At 41.9% G+C, this 25,679-nt stretch overlaps 1 protein-coding gene across 2 annotated transcripts in view; it reads right to left on the bottom strand.

The window, feature by feature from the left end:
* itgb2 (integrin, beta 2) overlaps positions 1-25,679 on the bottom strand; it is a 74,830-nt gene that overhangs the window by 4,996 nt on the left and 44,155 nt on the right. For both annotated transcript variants that reach the window (XM_078403587.1, XM_078403586.1), the window contains exons 7-15: positions 23,498-23,656; positions 19,948-20,043; positions 18,573-18,662; positions 14,400-14,537; positions 13,114-13,304; positions 10,034-10,266; positions 5,002-5,224; positions 3,597-3,805; positions 1,998-2,164 (exon numbers count right to left, since the gene is read on the bottom strand). In XM_078403587.1, the coding sequence (XP_078259713.1) occupies positions 1,998-2,164; positions 3,597-3,805; positions 5,002-5,224; positions 10,034-10,266; positions 13,114-13,304; positions 14,400-14,537; positions 18,573-18,662; positions 19,948-20,043; positions 23,498-23,656 (1,506 nt within the window). The remainder of the gene's footprint in view (positions 1-1,997; positions 2,165-3,596; positions 3,806-5,001; positions 5,225-10,033; positions 10,267-13,113; positions 13,305-14,399; positions 14,538-18,572; positions 18,663-19,947; positions 20,044-23,497; positions 23,657-25,679) is intronic.

Here is a 25,679-nt window from a genome sequence, read left to right as displayed (position 1 = left end):
TCAATCATTTGACCCAACCAGTCGATACTGGTGCTTATGCTCAGTTATTATCAGACAAGTAAAACTGTCTTGGAAACCACTGCTATGCTAGTAAACATTTGTTTCATTAAGTCACAACCATTTAATTAAGATTAAAATTAAGATTAAACCAATCAAGCTCTGGATCTTTATATAGGGAATAATTTCAACTGATTTTTCATTTCAAATATTGCAATAGTTCATAAAATTAAAAGTAACATGGCTTTCTGACTGTTGAACATCCTTTAGAACATTTAATCCTCATCTGCTGAAATAGAACCACTGCAGTTAAACTGACAATCCGGCGTGTTGAGGATTTTGATGGTGCTGTACCAGAGGATGTTCTTGGATGTCATTTTGATTAATACCCTAACCTTCTTTTCATTTACTTTTTTTTAGATGTTACATAGCATTATAATAAATCCGTAACCAGGTAATGAAGTGTGGGAACTGGGGCCCAGAGAGTGGGAAAGGAGCAAGGGGACTGCAGCCCCAGTGAGTGAGAAGGAAGCATGGCAATCGGAGCCCCCGATTGCAAGGGAACACGGGAGCAGAATCCTATGAGCACGGGGATTGGAAAACCAGTGAGTCAGAAGAGAACGTGGGAGCTCTACTCAGTGGAAACTCTGCAATCCCATATAGTCCTTTGCATAATCATTACTTCTGTTTCCATGCAAAATCTTTTGTATTAATCTTAAATATGTTTCACCTCATTGTAGATCCCTTGACCAGTGGAAACACTATTTCTGTCTTCTTTGCCACATCCATTCCTAATTTTAAAATTTCTGCTAATTAATTCCTTAACCCCCCCCCTCACTTCTCCTTTCATGATAGCAGCTTTCATTAGAATCTTAACTTTGTGTCTTCATTTCAAATAATGTAAGGCAAACCCCTTATGATTACCCCAGTAATTAAACTGAAATCTAAATGTAAATGTTAATGCTACCTCTTTGGATATAATTAAATAAGTGAACAGTTGATGTTGCATAAAAAACCTTCTCCATGACATCATTTCATCCTGTCGTTAATTATCACCAGTATAAAATGTGGCAATGAGTTTTCTACCTGGCTATTCCAGCAAGAGACAGATCTGAGTCAGAAGCAGTCCTAAAATATTTTATGTTTTATTTTTAGTTATCTTGAGGAGGTGAGGAACCAGGAGTAAACTTCCAAGCCAACAAAGGTTTAGGCCCTTCATTTCTTCATTTGAGACCCGCTGCCTGTATCCCATTCTTTTGTTTTCCAATCCTGCCAAAACCAACCATCGCCTCTCATTGGAGAGTACTGTGATATATTATAATACAGCTCATATACTTATGGAAAAGGATCCTTTATGGAAAAAGATAAGGGAAATGCAATTGTAAAAATACTGAGTGATTTTGAATGTTAATGAATGTTCTGGCTTCACTATTATGTTGGGAGCTGGACTTCATTCGAAAGATTGCACTCTGGACCACAGTGGGAAAAAAACTGCATAATCCATGATGCAAGATAACTGGCGATCTCAGAACATTGACCTATCGCATACAGGCCATTTAAAACCAAACCAGTACTATTGCCACAGATATCAAGGTCCAATTAAAAATGTGATACTAGTTGTAGGAAAATAAACTGTAAATACAGATGCATTTTTATCCAGAGGTTGCCATTGCCTGCTGCCACAAGATGTTAAAATGGCATCGCTAGATAGTTATGCCAATTTTAATAATATGTATAAATTGATGATGATGATACTTTGTCATATGTACCTAGGTACAGTGAAATGTTTTGTTTTGCATATAACCCTATAAAATCATGTAGCAGACCTCACCTAGGCAGTACACAAGTGTCACTACGTTTTGGTGATAAAAAAATGTACAAAAGTTCAACGAACATTCCTATCTACTGCCTGCTGCCGCACGTGGCAACAGTCCCTCCGTTTCCAGTGACCCCCCCTCTGCCAGGTTCCCCTTCATAGTTTAACAAACATTTCTACATACTGCATTCCATTTTGCTTTTCCTTTCTCTTTTTCAAATTTTTTATATTCTCTTCTGTCGTATAGTTCAACCAGCATCTTCCAGATCAGGAGAATAACCAGTCCAATCAGCAATACACCAGCCACTCCGCCAGCAACAATGGCAATGACATTTGTGGGTTGAGGACATTCTGAAATTAGAAAGCAAAATAGGTGGTCACAGAGAAGTGCCATCAACGTTAACAATTCTTGTGTACACCATTAAGATATATGATTGGTCTATCTGAATAATTCCACCATCAGAAAACTTGTTCCGTCTTCCTACAATTATATAAATGAAAAATGAATATCCACACTGCTGGATTACTAGTACTGTTTTCTGAAGCTATTTTTTTCATATTTGACAGGTGTTGCCACCATTCCTTCTCTCCTGAGATACTGCCTGACCCGCTGAGTTACTCCAGCATTTTGTGTCTACCTTCGGTATAGTAAATGGATGTCACTGTGTGATAAGAACTACATCTTGTTTTAGTGCCCCCGTCCTTGCCAAGGTGGGAAATATGTACTGTGTCACACTTGGTGATGGATGATATTCCTTTAATTAGACTATGTTATAGCCCTTATTCTTATGTCCTTTCCATTAATTTATTAAGTGAGGGGTGGAGATTTCCTTGCCAATGTTTGATATTGTTGAGGGATCCAATGACCATTTCCTCATGACTGTATGCTGCTTTGCCACTCAGTTATTTAAAATTGATAGCACAAAAGACAGGCATCAAATTATAAATGTTTACAAATAAGTCATAGATAGGGGTGGAAGAATCTGAGAAGCTGTTTGAAAGGTATGATTTAGTAGTAAATGTCAGGCTATTGATGACTCTCAATGAAACAGATGTCTCAGATGTTATGGTCACCTTTATTGCAATGGTCTGATTATTTTGGCCTCAGCATTGGGTTGATTTGTCACCCAAAGGACAATATGGTTAAAGAAATTTCAGCAATCTGGTAATTTCACAGTCACCATTACCAACACCAGCATTTTATTATAAATTTACTTAATAAATTTAAACTGATTGGTGAGACATGATCTCACATCTCCCAATTATTAGTCCAGGTCTCTGTATTTCTTGCAGGGTTATCACTAACCTATCAAATAAATTAAGGATGCACAAACACATGCAAAAATATTGCATACTCCAACACAGGTACTATTCTTGATTGAAACATCGCAGAGTTACTTTTCTTGATTGAAATGTTTCAGAGCAGGAAAAAAATTAAGCTCCATTAAAGCCTGCATACATTGAAAGAAACAGATGAACTTATTCATCAAAGATTGAACCTGGAACCAATCGATATGCTTTATTTCAACCTATATTTACTACTTCAACATACATGACCATTAAAATTTCATGTTAGTCCAATAACTTCATACACACAAAGAGGGCAAAAAAAAGAAGGGCAATAATTGTCAGCCTTGCCAATGATACCTTTATTTCAGCCATGAATATTAAAATAAATGCCATATGCTAGTCCAAGAACAAAAATAAAATGAAACTGGCAATTTTTAATTGAAACACTTCTGTGTACATGACTGTTGCCTTACAAAAAAATATTTAGGCAAACCTGTTTTCTTCAAGATAGTCACATGATAGTTGGCAACTCCATCTAACTCCTTCATGACGAAATTCATCCAGCAGTTCTTTGAGTCCTTCTCTTTACACATTTTCTGCTCTTTTAGCTTATCCACTAAAGTGATTTCGATATTTCTACAGGATTCAGTGCAGTTTTTTTCAAATGTACCGCTTGAAAATCCAAGGCATTCCACACAATTTCTGTTTTAAATAACAAGTGAAATACAGATGTCACAGGCTACATGCTTTGTACAGCTTACTACATATTCCATTATTACAACCCAAGATAAGTCAATATTGTAAAACAACATAGAGAGGCACAGCATGGAAACACCAATCCCATACTGATCATAAACCCCACCTATTTTCACAAATCCTACATTAGTCCTATTTTCATTCTGCCATCATTCTCAACAACTCCCTCAGATTCTCCCACTTAATTTCATTTCGGTTTTAGTTTATTGTCACATGAACTGAGGTACAATAAAATGCTTTTGTTGCGTGCCAACAAATCAGTGGAGAGACAATACATGTTTACAATCAAGCCATTCACAGTGTACAGATACATGATAAGGGAATAACCTACCACCTACACATTTGGGGAGTTAAAAGTGGCTTATTAATCTCACAACCCATACACCTTTCGGAGGGAAACAAGAGCACCCAGAGGAATCTCATGTGGTCCCAGGAAAAATGTGTAAATTCCACACAGAGAACACTTAGTGTCCTCCATAATGTTTGGGACAAAGACCCATCATTTATTTATTTGCCTCTGTACTCCACAATTTGAGATTTGTAATAGAAAAAAATCACAGGTGGTTAAAGTGCACATTGTCAGATTTTAATAAATGACCATTTTTATACATTTTGGTTTCACTATGTAGAAATTACAGCAGTGTTAATACATAGTCCCCCCCCATTCCAGGGCACCATAATGTTTGCGACACAATGTTTAATATTTTGTTGCCACAGAGTCCATGCTGACCATTAAGCATACATTTTACACTAAACCTACTTTGTTTTCCTTACCTTTCCCTTAACTCCCACCACTCTCAACAAGTCACCCACAAATTGGTATTTCATAATAGCCAATTAACCTAACAACTTATTTGAGATGTGGGAGGAATCCAGACCACCTGGAGGTAGCCCACATGGTCAGAGGGAGAATATGAAAACTCCACATAGAAAGCACCTGAGGACATGAGTGAACTCGGGTCAGAAGACCTGCGAGGCAATGACTGTATTTGTTGTGCAATTGTGGCACCCCATTGTTGGTCTAAATCTCAAAGAACTGCCAGTCCAGCTGCTAAGTCTCTTGTTTGTGTTTCTGCATGCTGTAGGCCACAATAAGATTAATCTGTAATTTTTAAATGTACCAAAATTAGGTGGGAACTTACACATTAGCTGAGCATGGAGATGAACAGCCTGGGCATTCTTTACAATATGGAAGTTGATAACCGGAATTGCATTTGCACTTATTACAGCTGCAGCTTCCTCTTCCACTGCAGATTGTACTCTCTTTGTACTGTTTACATTGCTCAAAAGCCTTTGCACACTCACAGGCACTTCCTTCAAAACCTGGATCGCATTGACATTTTTCACAATCACATTTTCCATGTCCTGAAAATTAACACCAGGGAAGAAAGTAAACAATCATGCTTGTATAATTTATAATCTGTGTGATTGTATTTATGATTATATCTGGACTTAGTTATACCAATTTTATTCGTACAGGGTATCACATGGAATTCTTTGTAGAAAACACATCCATTCTGTTCAAATCAAGCTTCCAGTTCTCCTTTCTCATCTGTGCATGAATAGCTTGTCCATCATACGCTAAAGAACTGCTTCCTTCAACCATTCTTCACCATGGCAAGATCCACATTCTCACTTTTTTCCATGTACAATAATTGATTTCTTGATTAATATACTTTATACTGGTGCATCATAATTTTTGCTCTTTCAAACAGCTGAAACTTTTGCTCTATCTATTCTCATATTTAAAAACTTCTATTAGTCACTGCACAGCCTTCCTTTTTCAAAAGAATAGCCTGTTCATTCTTTCCTGCTGAGAGTAACCTCACCATCATATCATTACAAATCTTTAGTGCCACCTCCTTGTGCCTCTGTACCTTTTTATAATACAACTAGACCAAGTGGACCCGTTGGGCCCAAACCTCTCCTGCATTGGTGCAGCAACCTCTCCTCCTGCCCCTCCTCTCCTCCCCCCTTAACCCCCCTTATCCTCCCTCCTCCCCTCTCCCTTCGAGCCAGCACTGCCATTCACCGTGATCATGGCTGATCATCCACAATCAGTACCCCGTTCCTGCCTTCTCCCCATATCCCTTGATTCCGCTAGCACTATCGAACTCGCTTCTAGGATTGTTCAAATTAGAACAATAACTTTTACATAATATTGTTCAACCAACTTTTTACATTAATATATTGAAGTTGCTGGAAAGGACAATTTCCCTCCCTCCCCCCTCCAACCCCCCCCCCCCCCCCCCCCCACCTCCCTAGGAGATAGATTTAAACTTTAACATGTTCACAAAATATAACACAGATTTCAATTAAACTTCTTCCATTAGCACCAAAGGGACGACGGTGAGTAAGGTGGGCCTAAAATTGTCACGCTATCATGTACCGTTTTGGCTGTAGTTCAGGAACAAACAAACAAACAAGAGTTTTAGTATATAGATGACCAGAATTGAACACTGTACTTAATGAGACAGCTTCAAATAACCTTTTTTAGATTTTTATTCTATCTTTTAAAAAATAATCCAAGTGTTTGAGTATTTTTATAACTTTATTTTCTTTTATTGCTATTTCATATAATTGTGTATTTGTTATCTGTCACTTCTAAACTATAGATCCTTTAGTTCTCCAGTAATATGCTACCTCCTTCCTATTTTTACATAGAAACATAGAAAATAGGTGCAGGAGGCGGCCATTTGGCCCTTTGAGCCAGCACCACCATTCATTGTGATCATGGCTGATCATCCCCAATCAGTAACCTGTGCCTGCCTCCCTTTTATTCTTAGACAGTGGCCCGTGGTTCTGGACTCCCCCAACATTGGGAACATTTTTCCTGCATCTAGCTTGTCCAGTCCTTTTATAATTTTATATGTCTCTATAAGAGCCCCTCTCATCCTTCTAAACTCCATTGAATACAAGCCCAGTCTTTCCAATCTATCCCCATATGGCAGTCCCACCATCCCAGGGATTAACCTCGTGAACCTGCGCTGCACTGCCTCAATAGTAAGGACGCCCTTCCTTAAATTAGGAGACCAAAACTGCACACAATACTCCAGATGTGGTCTCACCAGGGCCCTGTACAACTGCAGAAGAACCTCTTTACTCCTATACTGAAATCCTCACGTTATGAAGGCCAACATGCCATTAGCTTTCTCCACTGCCTGCTATACCTGCACGCTTACGTTCAGTGACTGGCATGCAAGGACACCCAGGTCTCGTTGCACTTCCCCTTTACCTAATCTGACCCCATTGAGATAATAATCTGCCTCCTTGTTTTTGCCACCAAAGTGGATAACCTCACATTTGTCTACATTATACTGCATCTGCCCTGCATCTGTCCACTCATTCAACCTTTCCAAGTCACCCTGCAACCTCCAAACATCCTCTTCACAGTTCACACTGCCACCCAGCTTTGTGTCATCTGCAAACTTGCTAGTGTTACTTCTAATTCCATCATCCAAATCATTAATATTATTGAAAACAGTTACGGCCCCAGCACCGAGCCTTGCGGCACTCTTCTCGCCACTACCTGCCATTCTGAAAAGGATCCATTTATTCCTACTCTTTCCTTCCTGTCTGCCAACCAATTCTCTATCCATGTCAATACCCTACCCCCAATACCATGTGCTCTAATTTTGCTCACCAATCACCCGTGTGGGACCTTATCAAAGGCTTTCTGAAAGTCTAGATACACTACATCCACTGGCTCTCCTTCATCCATTTTACTTGTCACATCCTCAATAAATTCCAGAAGATTAGTCAAGCAGGATTTCCCCTTCATAAATCCATGCTGACTTGGACCCATCCTTTTACTGCTATCCAAATGTGCCATTGTTACCTCTTTAGTAATTGACTCCAGCATCTTCCCCACCACCGATGTCAGGCTAACTGGTCTATAATTCCCCGTTTTCTCTCTCGCTCCTTTCTTGAAAAGTATGACAACATTAGTTACCCTCCAATCCACAGGAACTGATCCTGAATCTATTGAACATTAGAAAATGATCACCAATGTGTCCATGATTTCCAGAACCACCTCCTTGAGTAGCCTGGGATGCAGACCATCAAGCCCTGCGGAAAAGCCCTGACATTTTCTATCCATGTCAGTACCCTACCTCCAATACCATGTGCCCTAATTTTGCCCACTTATCTCCTATGTGGAACCTTGTCAAAGGCTTTCTGAAAGTCAAGGTACACCACATCCACCGGCTCTCCCCTGTCAATTTTCCTGGTTACATCCTCAAAGAATTCCAGAAGATTAGTCAAGCATGATTTCCCCTTCGTAAATCCATGCTGACTCGGAACAATCCTGTTACTACTATCCAAATGCTCCGCAATTTCGTCTTTTAATTGACTCCAGCATCTTCCCCACCACTGATGTCAGACTAACTGGTCTATAATTTCCCGTTTTCTCTCTCCCTCCTTTCTTAAAAAGTGTGACAACATTAGCTACCCTCCAATCCACAGGAACTGATCCTGAATCTATAGAACATTGGAAAATGATCACCAATGCGTCCACAATTTCTAGCGCCACCTCCTTAAGTACTCTGGGATGCAGACCATCAGGCCCTGGGGATTTATCAGCCTTCAGTCCCATCAGTCTACACAACACCATTTCCTGCCTAATGTGGATTTCCTTCAGTTCCTCCGTCACCCTAGGATCTCTGCCCACTAGAACATCTGGGAGATTGCTTGTATCTTCCTTAGTGAAGACAGATCCAAAGTACCGGTTCAACTCGTCTGCCATCTCCTTGTATCCCATAATAAATTCCCCTGCTTCTGTCTTCAAGGGACCCACATTTGCCTTGACTATTTTTTTCCTCTTTACATACCTAAAAAAGCTTTTACTATCCTCCTTTATATTATTGGCTAGTTTACCCTCGTACCTCATCTTTTTCCCCGTTTTGCCTTCTTAGTCATCTTCTGTTGCTCTTTAAAAGAGTCCCAATCCTCTGGCTTCCCACTCTTCTTTGCTTTGTTGTACTGCTGCTCTTTTATTTTTATGCTGTCCTTGACTTCCCTTGTCAGCCACGGGTGTCTCTTACTCCCCTTGGAATCTTTCCTCCTCTTTGGGATAAATTGATCCTGCAACTTCTGCATTATTCCCAGGAATATCTGCCATTGCTGTTCCACTGTCTTCCCTGCGAGGGCCTCCTTCCAGTCAATTCTGGCCAGTTCCTGCCTCATGCCTCTGTAATCCCCTTTGCTATACTGTAATACCGACACTTCCGATTTTCCCTTCTCCCTCTCAATTTGTAGAGTAAAACGTATCATATTGTGATCACTGCATCCTAATGGCTCTTTTACCTCGAGTCCCCTTATCAGATCAGGTTCATTACACAACACTAAATCCAGAATTGCCTTCTCCCTAGTAGGCTCCAGTACAAGCTGTTCTAAGAATCCATCTCGGAGACACTCCACAAACTCTCTTTCCTGGGGTCCATTACCAACCTGATTTTCCCAGTCTACCTGCATGTTGAAATCTCTCATAACCACCTTAGCCTTACATTTGCGACATGCCAATTTTAGCTCCTCAATCAACTTACACCCTATGTCGAGGCTACTGTTTGGGGGCCTGTAGATAACTCCCATTAGGGTCTTTTTACCCTTACAATTCCTCATTTCTACCCATACTGATTCTACATCTCCTGATTCTATGTCACCCCTTGCAAGGGAGTGAATATCATTACTCACCAACAGAGCGACCCCACCCCCTCTGCCCACCTGTCTGTCTTTTCTATATGTTGTGTACCCCTGAATATTCAGTTCCCAGCCATTTATTCTCCACACAATCCCATCAGTTCCCTCTCAATTCTACCACATACCTCCACATTATGGGCAATTTATAGCGGCGAATTTACCTACCAGCCTGCACTTTTGGAAACGGGTGGAAAACTGATCTCCTGGGAGGAGCTGGCAATATCCTGGGGAGTATGTGCAAACTGCCCAGATTTAGAACCAGAGATTAGAATTGGCACTCGAGCAATATATTGATTCTAAACTGCATGCCAGGCTTTATGAATTGAATAGTTATCTAGTTTTGGAATATTATGAGTCCACAAGTCACAGAGGATCATCCAACATGCTTTGAAAATTAAATTTGAGACATTAGGGCTAGTTTCATCTGACAGTTTCTTTTAAATAAACAAATCATGAAATGTCACAAAAAATACTCACCAGCACACAGTTTGCCCAAATTTCGCTCACAGTTCTGGTCATCACATTCGCAGTACTTGCCATAAATTTTCTTGTTGGGATTAGTGTGGCAAGTGCATGCACCACAAATACAGTCTCCTTGGTTGCTGCAGGTGGTCGATGTGTTATCTCTACGACATGCTGCATCCAGTTCTTGAGTAGAGCGCTTGCCAACTTCACACTCGCAAAACTTGCCAATCCAACCCTGAGCACAACTAGCAAGAGGAATAACAAACTCAGCTCTTCTAATTGAACAACTAATTGTCATTAGTGATAAAGTGATAAAGAGTAATCAGTAAAAGCCATCCACCATCCAAACGCCTATTTCATTGCCTACATTGACCGATGACTGTATTTCAAAAGTAATTCATTGGTTGCCCATTGCTTGGAATGTTCTGAGAATGTAGCAGGGCACAAAACAAATAGAACATTATAGAGTCAGAGTTATGGAATGATACAGCATGGAAACAGGCCCTTTGGCCCAACTTGCCCACACCAGCCAACATCCGAGTTACATTAGTCCCACCTGCCTGCGTTTGGCCCATATTCCTCCAAACCTTTGCTATCCATGCATCTAACTGTTTCTTAAATGTTGGGATAGTCCCTGCCTCAACTACCTCCTCTGACAGCTTGTTCATACACCCACCACCCTTTGTGTGAAAAAGGTTACCCCTCGGATTCCTATTAAATCTTTTCCCCTTCACCATGTCCTCTGATCCTCGATTCACCTACTCTGGGCAAGAGACTCTGTGCATCTACTCGATCTATTCCTCTCATGATTTTATACATCTCTATAAGAGCACCCCTCATCCCCCTGCGCTCCTGAGATTAGAGTTCCAGCCTACTCAACCTCTCCCGACAGCTCAGACCCTCTAGTACTGGCACCATCCTTGTCATTTTTGTCTGTACCTTTTCCAGCTTGGCAACATCTTTCCTATAACATGATGCCCAGAAATAAAGACAATACTCTAAATGCAGCCTCATCAATATTTTATACAATTGCAACATAACCTCCCAACTTCTCTACTCAAAACCTGCCTGAAGGCCAATGTGCCAAATGCCTTTTTGACCTTTTCTACCTGCGACTCGACCGTCAATGGGCAACCAATGAATTACTGGTGTCAGGGTTCAACACATCACGGACCGGCTTCAGAAAATCCTAGTGAGGGAAGGCGATCAACCTGAAGTCGTTGTGCACGTGGGCACGAATGACGTCGGGCGGAAGAGGAAGGAGGTGCTACAGCGGGAGTTTAGAGAGTTGGGGAAAACACTGAGAAGTAGGACGTCGAAGGTGGTTATCTCTGGACTGCTACCGGTACCTCGTGCTGGTGAGGCCAGGAACAGAGAGATAGAGGGTATGAATTTATGGCTGAGGGGCTGGTGCAGAGAGCAGGGATTTAGATTTCTGGACCACTGGGATCTCTTCTGGGCTAGGGGTGACTTGTACAAAATTGACGGGTTACATCTTAACAGCAGGGGGACAAACATTCTGGCAGGCAGGTTTGCTAGTGTGACACCTGTGGCTTTAAACTAAGTAGTGGGGGGGAGGGGTTAACAAATTGTGAATATGAAGATGAGGTAAAAGGGAATACAGGAGATATTGCAAAAGACTCTCGGAAGAATGGGAACAGAAGTTCTAGAGGGGAAAAGAAATTAAGGGCAGGGCCAATTGTGACCGATGTGAGAGGGGAGGTAAATACAGAAGTTAAAGTGTTGTACTTAAATACATTGGTCCAAAAACGCTCACCAAATCCACCCAAAACTTCATCCTCAACATTGATGGTCTCCCAGTATCCACCTCCCCTCACATCCGGAATCTTGGAATCATCTTTGATCAAACCCTCTCCTTCGACAAACACATCAAACACATCACAAAGACAGCCTTCTTCCACCTCAAAAACATTGCCCGTCTCCGTCCATCCCTCTCCTCCACAGCTGCAGAAACCCTCATCCACGCCTTCATCACCTCCCATCTGGACTACTGCAACACCCTCAAAAATCATCAGTAAACTTCAATACATTCAAAACTCCGCTGCCCGTCTACTCACCCACACCCCGATCCGTGACCATATCACCCCCGTCCTTTACAAACTCCACTGGCTCCCCATCCCCCAGAGAATCCAGTACAAAATCCTCCTCATAACCTACAAAGCCTTCCACAACCTGGCCCCATCCTACCTGGCTCTCTTCCCCACGCCCAAGTCCCCGCGGCCGAGCCGCACCGGGCGCTGAAACATGCCGAGCCGGGCGATGGAAGGCCCCGAGGCCGTACTGTGCGCAGCTAAGTCCCGCGGCCGAGCCGCGCCGGGCGATGGAAGGCCCCGCGGCCGAGCCGCACCAGCGATGTAAAGTCCCGCGGCCGAGCCGCACCAGCGATGTAAAGTCCCGCGGCCGAGCCGCACCAGCGATGTAAAGTCCCGCGGCCGAGCCGCACCAGCGATGTAAAGTCCCGTGTCCGAGCCGTGCCGGGCGATGTTAGGTCCTGCGGCCGAGCCGCGCCGGGCGATGGAAGGCCCCGCGGCCGAGCCGCCACTGGCGCTGAACCGTCCCGCGACCGTACCGGTCGATGGAAGGCCCCGCGGCCGGGCCGCACCGGGCACTGTTAAGTCCAGCGGCCGAGTGATGGAAGGCCCCGCGTTTTAAATTAAAAAATTTTTTTTTTTTAGCGCAAACGGAGATACGACTCGGAAAGGGTCGCATCTCCGTTGAGGAAGAGATTTTTAAAAAGGTTTCCCCCACCCCCCACCACATATACACAGCTAAAGATAGGCTATTTCATACATCTAACACTAACAAATAGACAAAGAAAGAAGAAAGACAAACAGACTGCCGGCGAGCCGCAGCTGCAGGGCAGCGCCCGCCACTTCTTTGCACAGGTGGGACCTGCTGAGTTACTCCAGCATTTTGTGTCTATCTTCTGAAACACTGACTGCCCATTTCCTTCACAGATGCTGACTGACCTGCTGCATTGCATGCCTCCAGCTTTTCTCATTTTCAATGTTTAAAGTTAAAAAGACTGTTTGGCAAGAAAGATGAAATATTTTTTTAGATATATGTTTCACCTGCATATCCCACACTTGACCGCACCCTTGTTGTTGCAGTGTTTAGAGACACCAAGTCTGTCGTCACATTTACAGTCACATTCTGTCTTTAAGCTGATTTCTAAATTCTCTGTGAAACCCAAAGGTTTGATCTCAAGGGATTCGGTCTTTGACAGGCACTGATCTGCAGTTATTGTGACTGTGAAACTTATCTGGGAAAGGCAAAAAAGAACATCATCAATATTTTCAAGGAACCAAGAAGTTCTGTGTAGCAACATAATCCATTGACATTTTTCCTTTTTTTAACGCTTCATACAATATTTGATAGATAGCTTGGGAAACATACCATTACATTTCCACAAACCTCGATTAAATAATTAATATGTCTCATTCCTCCTTCAACCTATTGTGATTAACTGTGCAATTTATTTTATATGATATTCTGAAATTATTCCATTTACTTCCCCTTCAAGATCATTTCTTATTTTGGATATAAATTCCAAGTGATTGTTCTTATTTTGGCTTTCATTGTCTGGATATTCTTGTACAGTGATGAATTCTCCAGTGGTTTAAAAAAGTTCTCATAATCAGATTGGAGAGCTTTCCAGCAGATCATAGTGCTGCTATAATGCGTGTTTCCCTAACATGAATTAAATATCAAGCGGTTGATAAATTTGGAAACACTATTTGAATTATGCGGATCAAATAGGTTATGATACAATTTCAATCGAGAACTCAGAACCATTTAGAAGCTCATTTGGAAATTGACAAGTAGAGAAACAGCCAAAAACAAACAACCCAGGTAAAAAAAAGACTGTTTCCATGTTACCCCCCTGTAAAATCAGACACTGTTGTCACTTATGAACACAATCGGTCAGTTTTCATGCAGGATGATTCATTGAAAATGACAAGCATTTGCTTTCAGTGATCCTTGAACGATATACAGGTAACACGCAGCCTTCCGTATTAGTAACAAAAATAAACATTTAGCTATTGAAAAAACATCTTGTGAGTCTGAAACTCTCTAGACTCTTTTCCCACCTTGCCTAATTGTTTTTGCAATACCATTTGCTATAATGTGAGGTTCCTTAGGAATGCAACTATCATGTTATAGAACTAACTGTAAAATATGCTCACAAGAGTCTTCCTGAGAGATAAGCTCAGAGTACAAAATATATGCTTCCTGCTGGAATTTATATTCCCCCTTTCCCTCCAATGTTGAATTTCTCTTCCATATTGAATAGCCTTTACGATTTTTGGAAATGTCCTTGTTATTTCCTACAATAAGAGCCTGAGTCTCAACTTGCCTCCTGATTAATCTTCACGTTTGAGCAGATTCCTTCAACTTTGCTCTCAGATTCTTCACCGCTGCAGTGCGATGTATAAGAGATCTTGACCCCATCTGGCAAGGTGTTATGCTGTATTATCACTTCAGAGGACAGATTCTGGAAAATACAAATTGGTTATTAAATTTTGAACATTACTTCACAAATGCTTCACAAAATACCAAGTGTAAAGAGCAAACTTTTGGTGAGCAAAGGAAGCTAGTGAAGCAGTGGAGAGGTTCTGTTTGGTGTCATCGAACAGGATGATCCTGCTGATTTGTCGAAACTGTGGTTATTCCAGTGCATGGAGCATCTTGGGTAAAGCTGAAGACTTAAAGCTTGGATTAGTGCATGGAACTATGATGTTGTGGCCATTATGGACACTTGGTTGCAAGCAGGACAAGACTGGCATCTTAACATTCCTGGGTTTTGATGCTTCAGTCATGATCGAGAGGGAGATAAAATGAGGTTAAAAAACAGTGAAATTGCATTACTGATCAAGGAGAATGTCATAGTGGTCCTTACAGAACACATATTGGAAGGTTCATCCCCTGAGGCAATATGGGTGGAGCTCAAAAATAAAACCAGTTCAATCACTCCAGTGGGATTATCCTACAGGCCTCCCAATAATCACTGGGAGATAGAGGAGCAGATAGGACAGATTATGGAAAGGTAAAAGCAACAGGGTTGCTCAGAAGAGCAACAGAGGAGACAATAGCCTCCTCTTGAATGTCAAAAAAACTAAGGAGCTGATTGTGGACTTTAGAAGGGCTCAACATCCAAGGACGTACACGCTACAGGAAATAAATGGGTCTACTGTGGATAGGGTGAGCAGTTTTAAATATCTGGGAGTCCACATCAAAGAGGATCTGACATGGACAACACACATTGCCGCACTGGTGGGTAAGGCAAAGCAGCGCCTTTACCACCTTAAACAGCTGAGGAAATTCAGAGTGTCTCTGAGGATCCTTCAATGCTTCTACTCTGGGGCTGTAGAGAGCATCCTGTCCGGCAACATTGCAGTCTGGTTTGGGAACAGCTCTGCCCAGGACAGGAGGGCCCTGCAGAGAGTAGTGCGTTCGGCAGAACGCACCATGGGAACTACACTTGCCCCCCTGCAGGACCTATACATCAGAAGGTGTAGATCGAGAGCAAGCAAGATTATGGGGGACCCCTGCCACCCCAGCAACGGACTGTTCCAGTTGCTACCGTCAGGCAAACGCCTACGCTGTCATGCTGTGAAAACGGAGAGGATGAGACGGAGTTTCTTCCCACAGGCCATCAGGACTGTTAACTATTATAACTCCAGGGACTAAATTTTGTCTTTTCTGTATTAACTTTAATTTATATGCTGTAACTGTAATTCTTTTTTTGCACAATCCGCAGGCATTGCCACTTTCATGTCACTGCACATCGTGTATGTGTATGTGACAAATAAACTTGACTTGACTTGGTTGTCACAGTGGATGACATTAACTTCACCAATATTGACTTGAACCTACTTAGTGAAAAAGGGTTAGTGGGGCAGAATCTGTTTGGTGTATTCAATAAAGTTTCTTCAAACAGTATGTGGATAGTCCAACTCGAGGAAGGGACATACTGGACTTCGTATTGACAAACGAGCCTGGTCAGCCACTGGTCTATCAGTGGAAGAGCATTTAGGGAACAGTGATCACAACATATATTTTAAGATAGTTGTGAATAAGGATAAATCAGGAGCAAAGGGGAAAGTATTTAATTGGGTCAAGGCAGATTCCAACATTGTTAGGAGCTAGAAAGAGTAAATTGGGAGCAGCTGTTATTGGGCAAGTTCACATTTGACCTTTGAGTATCATTACAAGACCAGCTGATCAGAGTTCAGAAGCAGTATGTTCCTCATAAGGTCATAAGTGATAGGAGCAGAATTAACCCATTCGGCCCATCAAGTCTGCTCTGCCATTCAATAATGGCTGATCTATCTCTCCCTCCTAACTCATTTCCCCCGCCATAATCCCTGACACGCGTACCAATCAACACCTGTACTAATCCTGTAATGAAGGATAAGGACGGCACAGTGAGGGAGGCTTAGACAAACAGTAAGGTTCTAAATTTGGTCAGTTTAGTAAGAATTTAGAAGTTTGGTAAGGTTTAGGAAACTGAAATCAAGCAGGGCTTTTTGAAGAATATAACGAGCCATGAAATAACATTGGCAAGTTGGATTAAAGAAAATCGCAAGGTTTTTTATATGTACGTTTAAAACACAAGGTTAACTAGGGAGAAGGTGGGACCACTCAAGGATAAAGAAGATAATTTTTGCTTGGAGACAGAAGAAATAGGCGAGGTACTAAATGAGTACTTTTCATCTGTATTCATCAAACAGAAGGACATGGAGGATAGTGAGATCTGTGCAAGTATACTAATCTGCGAAGACAGATTGAGATCAAGAGAAGGTGATGCTGGGTCTCTTGAAAAGGATTTTCTCTTGATAAGCTGATAGGATCTATCCCAGGTTATTGAGAGAAGCAAGAGATTGATGAAGATCTTTGCATCTTCTGTCGCCACAGGAGAGATCCCAGAGGACCGGAGAGTAGCCAATATTGTTCCTTTGTTTAGAAGGGAAGTCAAGATAATCCAGAAAATTATAGTCCGGTGAGCCTCACATGATTGGCAGGGAAGCTGAAAAATTGTAATTATTATGGGAGATTTTATTGCTTGGGACCAATAGGTTTTTCTGCAAATGTTAAAAGTACCCTGTCTAGATTACCTCTTTAATGCCATGATAAAAGTAACACCAGGAAGGTGCAGAGTACACTTGGAGAAAAAGGTTACAAGCAAGAGTTTATGGTACACACTGGTACCAATGAAATTGGTAGAAATAAGGATGAAAACCTGTGAAAAAATGAAAAGTGGGGCTGCACAGGTGATGCTGGGGCAAGAGGTTTAGATTTCAGAGGCATCAGTGGAGTGGTAAACTTGTGCATGCTGAAGGAATTGCACGTCATTAGAAATGGGGCGAATGTTCTCATTGGAAAGATCACTAGTGCGCTGGAGGATTGGAGGGATGTTAGAGGAACTGGGGTGGCTAGACAAAAATAGTAGAGGTATGTGCATTGATTTTAGTGTATTACGAGAAGTGATGATTGATATAACTATAACAAAATAGTAAGGTTTAAGATAGGTCAGGAGTAATAGAAAGTACAAGAAGGTCTAAAATAGGTTTACAATGCATTTGAACAGGTACATGGATAGGAAAGGTTTAGAGAGATATGGGTGAAACACAGACAGGTGTAGATGGGACATCTTGGTCAGCATGGGTATGTTGTGCCTGTTTCATGCTTTCATGCTGTATAACACTCTAACTATGACTATGATTGTGACGTTTTGGCAGAGAGATGGAGACAATGAAAAAAGGGAAGGATTGGGTGGTAAATATTCCTGTTACAAGATGTTCAGAAAAAGAGAATGAATTGGGTGTTAATTAAGGATAATGTTGCAGTGCTTGTGAGAAATGCTGTCCTTGAGCAATTTAGTATTAACAGTAACAATATTAATACACAAATACGGATATTCTGCAGGTCGCCAAATTATGTGAAGACGAGGCACATGGGGATAGGGTAGGGAAATGATATTGGGGTAAAAGATCAGCCATGATCTTGTTGATTGGCAAAGCAGATTTGAAGAGCTAATTGGCCTTTTCCTGCTCCTACTTTTTATGTTTTCCAGGCTACTCACAAAACTAAAATTCCTCATACCTGGAATCAAAGAAGCAAATTTCTTCAGAACCCTCTTAAAAGCCTTCACATTGTTCCTAAAAAATGGTGTTTCAGATTGGGTCACAATTTTCACAGTAAAAATGTGAAGAAGACAAGATAAAAGTTATAAAAGTTACAAGGAAATAACAGCAAGAAGAAAATAGCTTGCCAGACGAAGGGGAGAGACAGGGATGTGCAATCAGCTGGATGCTCTGGCATAGAGCCAGCATCGACTTAATTGGATGATCTTTCTTTGTCATAACCTTCCTTTGATTCTGTCATAGCAAAATAACCAGGTAATTTGTCCATAGGTTTATCAACATGTTAATTCAAATCTTGTGAGTACTTTATCATGGTCCTCTCTCTTACGGCAAGTAAACAGTACAACTAAAATAAATTGAAATTCTCAGTAAACAGGATTTACATTGTAGGCATCTTTAATTAGCTGAACCACATTACTGGAATCCTCCTTCAATTCACCCACTGCAGACTTTGGAATCATTTTGCTCAGGTCCTAGAACGAAACAAAAATATATCAGATACATTTTCTTTGTTACTTCAGCAATGCTACAAGAAGACTGTACAAAAAATCTGCAGTAACAAGAGTAATGATGTTTCAACAAGAAGCAGGAACATGAACAATTTAAAATTATTAAATTAACTATTTAAAAGAATTTAAAATTATTATTAATAGTGAATAGAATTTGATTGTTTACATAAACCTTCATGTAATCGTAGTTCTCAGTATAGTGGAAAAACTACTAGATAAACATATCAGAGCTGTGCTTGAAAGGAGCAAAAAATAGAATTCTCAGGTTCACAGCACATTGATGTTATCTCCGTTCTTTGCTTTGTATAACTTTAGCTTCTGGTTGAATTTAAATAGTCTTTACATTCCATGAAATCCTCACACTCTGTTGACCGACTCCTTTCCCCTCAGGCAATTAATGATCTTTTGAATGTATCTACGCTATTCAACAGAGTGCAGAATTTGCCTTGAAATGTCCACTGTACAAGAGTATCAAACAAAAAGATAAACTTTCCTGCACCCTAAGAAAAAACACATTTAAGTTTAAAGTACAGCATAATTTAACTTTTTTCATGGAAATATGGCAGTTAATCTGAAAGAGTCACTTCACTTTTGGCTATCTTTGGAACATTAGGAATCAAATACCTTGATAATAGTTGGCCAAATGGCTAAATTATTGTCTGAAGTGATTCAATGTAGGTTAAACTAAGTACTTTAACTTCACCTCAGACAAGCCTAAATTCCAACACCATGATATTGAGATCACTTATTTGATATATGCAACTTACAGCAGAGAATAATACAGTAGAAACCTGGTTCTAATTCTTTTGAAGGAAAATAAAGTTTGTGGAAGGCAAACATGTGTGCTAACTGATGTAGAAGTCATGGTTAATTGATACTTGCTGATTTCTCCTTTACCCCTGAGGTCAGAAACAAATTCACAGCATGCCTTTTCTGTTATCCATTTACCTGTTTATCATCTTATTAATGTACAAAGTGAAAAGTAGTTTGGATTAAAGATGTTCTGTTCTTGTTTCATATTCTAGGCTAACATTCTCTAAATGACGTGGATAAATGAATATTTTTCATAAAGGTCTATTGCAGAGGTATTCTTTTATGATTGGTAACTTGGTACTTTCCACATTTTGGTGAAATAATATGATAATGGAGTTGTGTGAAAATGTAGCTGGCAAAATTATTCTTTAACTTGTCTGAATATCGACATTGTCAATAGTTAACAAATATGTTGACTTTAATCACAAATCATTACCTGGTATATTGGCAGAATTTTACTTGTGACTGCAAAAATGGGTTGGATGTTGTTTAGAGCCAATTTAGTAGCCAGCTCAGCGACAGATGGATAATCCTAGAAAGCAAACAGACAAAAAGCTTTTTCTCATATCAGGGTAGGAAGAAAACCACAATTATCACATCACACATCTGAGCTACAGTGGGATCAATATCTGTGTAAACTAGGAATGGTGTTTGATCTTGCCATTCAGAAATAAAACTAGCTTTGTGGATCGGCCACCCAATCTATAAACTATCATATATTAATTGACATTGAATTCGTTAATAATTTAACCTGAAAAATGAAGTTGGTTCCATAATGAATGCTGAATGGCTGATTCACAGCTTGTGATTATGCTGCTCACCATCTTGGCTGCCTTGATGCCAAACCAAAAGCATCAAACTAATTATCTGCATGGAACTCCCCTCCGCATGGTGAGGTATTAGCAATACATGATAAACTCTCGTGATTCTGTTAGCAATCTTGAATTCTTTACCGATGATATGGGATTTGAAATCAATAAATAACATTCATAAATGTGCAAGTCAATGACTTGAGAGTATCTCTAATATTTATTTTCAGCTCATCAAAATAAAAAACTATAGGCTGGTTAATACACAGAGGACACAACGTTTTGGAGTAACTCAGCAAGTCAGGTAGCTTTTCTGGAGAACTGGAGAAACCTCAGGAGAACTGGAGAAACAGTCCAATAGCACATTGCCATACCTACGCACATCCCCAATTAGCAAATTGTACAGAAATTGCCCACTGATCCCACATGCAAGATGCGCCATGTTTTGGCACCATTTCCAAAGTCCAGTCCACACTTTAGTTGTTAGGAGCGGTGCCCATTTCAGGCAACCCCCAGGCTTTATTTTTAAATTTAAAAATACTTTACTCAAGAAATAAATATATACAAAACATGTTCCTTCCAAAACTCCATCCGACATTATCGAAGGCTATACATACATTCAATACATACATTCAATACACCAATTACATAAAATTACCCCCCACCCTTGCCACTCATGTGGCCCACTGGCATGCTCTCCCTTCCCTTATTTTGAGGGGTGTCTCAACCACACCCTGCCCCCCATGACCAGCAGCAGAAGGACCCTAGACTGTGGTCCTCCCCCACAGAGCCTTGGCATTGGCTGCACAAAGCTTCAGTGCGTCTCCCAGCACATACTCCTGCAGTCTGCAGCGGGCCAGCCGGTAACATTCCCCGATGGACATCTCGCTCCGCTGGGAGGTCAACAAAGCTCGGGCAGACCAAAGAGCATTTTTCACCGTGTTGATGACCTTCCAGCAGCACTCGATGTCGGTTTCTGAATGCGTCCCTGGGAACTGCCCTGGAAACTGTCCTCTGTGATGGAGCAGTTCAGAATAAATCGTGCCATGGACACTTGCAAACCAGACTCTTTGCAAATCCACACTCTGCGAAGAGGTGGGCAACCGACTCCTCTCCATAGCAGCCGTCCCGAGGGCAGCGTGCACCGGTAGTGAGGTTCCGGCGGTGCAGGAAGGATCTGACTGGGAGGGCTCCCCTCACCGCCAGCCAAGCCAGGTCTTGATGCTTGTTGGTGAGTTCTGGTAATGGGGCACTTCGCCAGACAAGCTGGGCAGTCTGCACTGGAAACCACGCCACAGGATCCATGGTCATTTCCCTGCAGTGCCTATAGGACGTTCCATGCTGACCACTGCCCGATGGACTAGTGGTCAAAGGTGTTGGTCCGGAAGAACCTTTCCACGAGCGACAGATGGTGCGACAATGTCCAGCTGACTAGCACATTGCATGGCATCTGCACCAGGCCCATCCTTTGCAACACCAGGAACGGGTAGAACCTCGGCAGGTAGTGACACTTGGTGCTCACGTGCCTTGACTCTACGCTTTGCCTGATGCAGCCACACACAAAGGTGGCTATCAGGGTGAGGGCGACGTTGGGCACACTTTTACCCCCGTTGTCTGCCAACTTGTGCATTGTGGCCCGTCGCACCCGGTCCATCCTCGACCCCCGGATGAAGCGGAAGACAGCCCGCGTGATCCCTGTGGCGTAGGAGGGTGGGACAGATCACACTTGCACCAAGTACAGCAGCCCCGAGAGCACCTCACACCTAATGACCAGATTTTTCCCTGAGATGGAGAGCTGCTTCCACAGCTCCAGTTTCTTCCCCACCCTGGCTATCCGCTCCAGCCAGTTCCTGTCACATGCCTCAGCCCCCCCCCCCCCCCCCCCCGACCAGATCCCCAGCACCTTCAAGAAGTCCGGCTTGGTGATGAAGGGGATGGAAGATTGGTCGGGCTAGGTGCCAAAGAGCCTGACCTCTCTCTTCCTGCGGTTCACCCTGGCTCCCGTGGCCGACTCAAACTGGTCGCAGACACTAATTAATCTGCGGACCGACCCTGGATCCGAGCAGAAGACGGTGACATCGTCCCCATACAGGGAGGTTTTGACCTGAGTGCCCCCACTGCCTGGCAATGTCACTCCTCTTATGCTCATGTCCTTCCTGATGGACTTGGCAAAGGGTTCAATGCAACAGACGAGCAAGACAGGGGAGAGAGGGCAACCCTGCCTGACTCCAGACCTGAAGGGGAAGCTGTCTGATTCCCACCCATTGATTTGGACTGCATGACAGGTATCGGTGTAGAGCAGTTGGATCAAATTCCTAATTCCCTCCCCATTTTGGAGAGCACGTCCCTCATGTAGGTGTGCGATATCCTGTCGATGGCCTTCTCCTGGTCCAAGCTGAGCAGGCAGGCATCCACCCTTCTGTCCTGTACGTAGGCAATGGTATCCCTTAGCAGCGCCAGGCTGTCTGAGATTTTCCTGCCATGTACAGCATAGATTTGGTCAGTATGGTTCACCTGTCCCAGAGCAGACTTGACCCGGTTGGCGATAGCCTTAGATAGGATCTTGTAATCTACATTCAACAATGTGATGGGTCTCCAATTTTAAACAATTGAGAATGAGTAGTAATTTGTAAAAATAACAATGCTGTGTTTCTGTGGTGCATATAAATGCAACAAAACATTCCAAGATGATTCATTTCCAAACTTTGACATTGAGTCACATACAAAAGGATACATGAAGAGCATATGAAGTTAGAATATATAAAATCATAAATGGACATGCATTATGTATTGCAAGGTGCCACTCTACATATTTCCTGTTATAAAATAGATTTTCCAGCAAAGTTGGAACTTCAAAATGAAAATGTTCTTTAATTGGATCTGCAGCAAGATTGGGGATGCAGCAGCCAATTCTTTCATCAAGCCATTCATCCACTCCCGAGCCAAACATACAGTATGAGGCCTCATAAGGAAAGCAGAAATACAACTGAAGCCAACGCTAATGAACTTACCACGGAAATAGTCCACTTGAATCAAAGCAAAACAAAATGTGTGAATACAATCCTGCTCTATCATCAACCAAGTGGGATTTTTTTCTGAGCTGTAATACTTAGGCTCAACACTGAAAACTAAGATAGTTCTGTTTACAGAAACAACAGAGATAGAGGTTACACTTACATATTTTGTGTTATTTTCATAAAAGCCATCTTTGTTAAGATGACATTTGCCATCATTGGGCGTTAGGATTGCTCCAAGTTTTCCATCTCCAGCAAAATGAAATCCGTCATCTGATGTGTACACAAGAAGACTTGTGACACCACGCCATCCAATCTGCTCCTGTGGGGAACAGTGCTCTTTTTAGATTCCAACAATATTAAATTGTTTTTTTTATGCAAGCCTTTACAAACAGAAAATTGTTTGAAGGTTTCAGTTTTTACTGATTCAAAAATGTACAGAAGCAATATTAAAAATTTACTTGCGATACATCTATTAGTTTGAACTGATGGAGTGAGGCTTCTGGAAAGAGAATTTCAGTGGTCATCGGGCAAGCTGGCAAGAATATTCTCACTGAACTATTGTTCCTTGCCCCATCTCGCCTCCCTGTTTAATAATTGCGGCAAAGAAAAGCCAAAAATATATCCATCAATCTGAGAGTATGCAAGTTACACTTAAATATAAGGACTCTAACAAGTCCCATTTTGGTTTTTCCAACATTGCATGCATGGTTGTCTGTTTATTCCTGGCATTGGAAGAGCACCTGGGAGTACTATATAGCTGCTGGGTGCTTTTTAAGTGTTAATTGCAGTTACATTTTTTTGGCTTGTTTTTAAAGCAATGGAAGCCAAGGCCAGGCCAAGAAGTAAGTTTCGGGGAATTTATGAGTCATTATCAAAAACGGATGCAGTTCTTGGTTCTTGGTCCTCCAAAATATTCCAAATGGAATTTAAACTGGAGGTGGCGGAGTATGGACTTAAGCAAGAAGGGCTTCTTGGAGAAGAAGAGCTGCCTTAAATGTAGTTGCATCTGGTTGAGTAACTATAGTAGGGTGAAGACTATTCCATGCTTTAATTGTGCGAGGGAAGAATGAATTGCTATACACATCTGTCTTGATAGCTGGTATCTCAAATTGAATCGAATGCCCTCGTCTACTCCTGATAGCTTTGGGTTTGGTGTAGATGTGGTAATCTATGTCGAGCTGACCATTTAACATTTTGTAAAAACAGGTCAAATTGTTCCACCCCAATGAGTTTAGAAGTTTGGTAACACTCGCTTCTCGCTCATAGGTATTTGTAACAAAACGAGCTGCCTGTCTTTGGACATGTTCGATGGAATAAATGTTTTTATTTGTGCTAACTGCTGGAAGTGAGGTGCTGGGGTTTGGTGCTATGCTCATTGATGTTTATCATCTATATCAATGATTTGGATGAGAAAGTACGAGGCTTGTACGAGAAAGTAAGTTTGCATTTGACACTAAAGTGGATGGTTTTGTAGATAGTAAAAATGCCTGGCAAAAATTGCAAGAGTATCTTGATCGTTAGGGCAGGTGGACTGAGGAAATGATTGATGGAGTTTAAGACAGAGAAGTGTGAGGTGTTGCATTTTGGAAAATGTAATCAGGGCAGGACTTACACAGTGAATGGCAAAGTTCTTGGGAGTGTTGTAGAGCAAGGGGATCTAGGAGTGCAGGTACATAATTCCTTGAAAGTGGCATCACAGTGAGATAGAGTGGTCAAGAAGGCTTTCGGCACACTATATTTCATCAGTTAGAGTATTGAGTATAGAAGTTGGGAGGTCATGTTACAATTGTACAAGACATTGGTGAAGGCACATTTAGAGTATTGTGTTCAGTTTTGGTCATCCTGTTATAGAAAAAATGTTGTTAAACTGGAAGGGTACAGAGACGATTCACGATGATGTTGTCAGGACTCGAGGGCCTGAGCTATAGGGAGAGGTTGTGCAGGATAGGACTTCATTTCGGAGCACAGGAGGACGAGGGATGATCTGATAGAGGTATGTAAGATCATGAGGGGAATAGAAAGGGTAAATGCACAGTCTTTGATCCAGATATCACAAAATGCTGGAGTAACAGCATCTCAGGAGAACAGGAATGGGTGACATTTGGGGTCGAGACCCTTCTTCAGACTGATGTCAGGGGGGCGGGACAAAGAAAGGATATAGGTGAAGACAGGAAGACAGAGGGAGAACTGGGAAGGGGAGGGGAAGAGAGGGACAGAGGAACTATCTAAAGTTGGAGAAGTCAATGTTCATACCGCTGGGCTGCAAGCTGCCCAAGCGAAATATGAGGTGCTGTTCCTCCAATTTGCGGTGGGCCTCACTATGGCACTGGAGGAGGCCCATG

Source organism: Rhinoraja longicauda, chromosome 8 (assembly GCF_053455715.1).
Source record: "Rhinoraja longicauda isolate Sanriku21f chromosome 8, sRhiLon1.1, whole genome shotgun sequence".
Classification (NCBI taxonomy): domain Eukaryota; kingdom Metazoa; phylum Chordata; class Chondrichthyes; order Rajiformes; family Arhynchobatidae; genus Rhinoraja; species Rhinoraja longicauda.
Note: the sequence above shows the minus strand (reverse complement) of the source record. Positions and strands in the feature narration are given on the sequence as shown.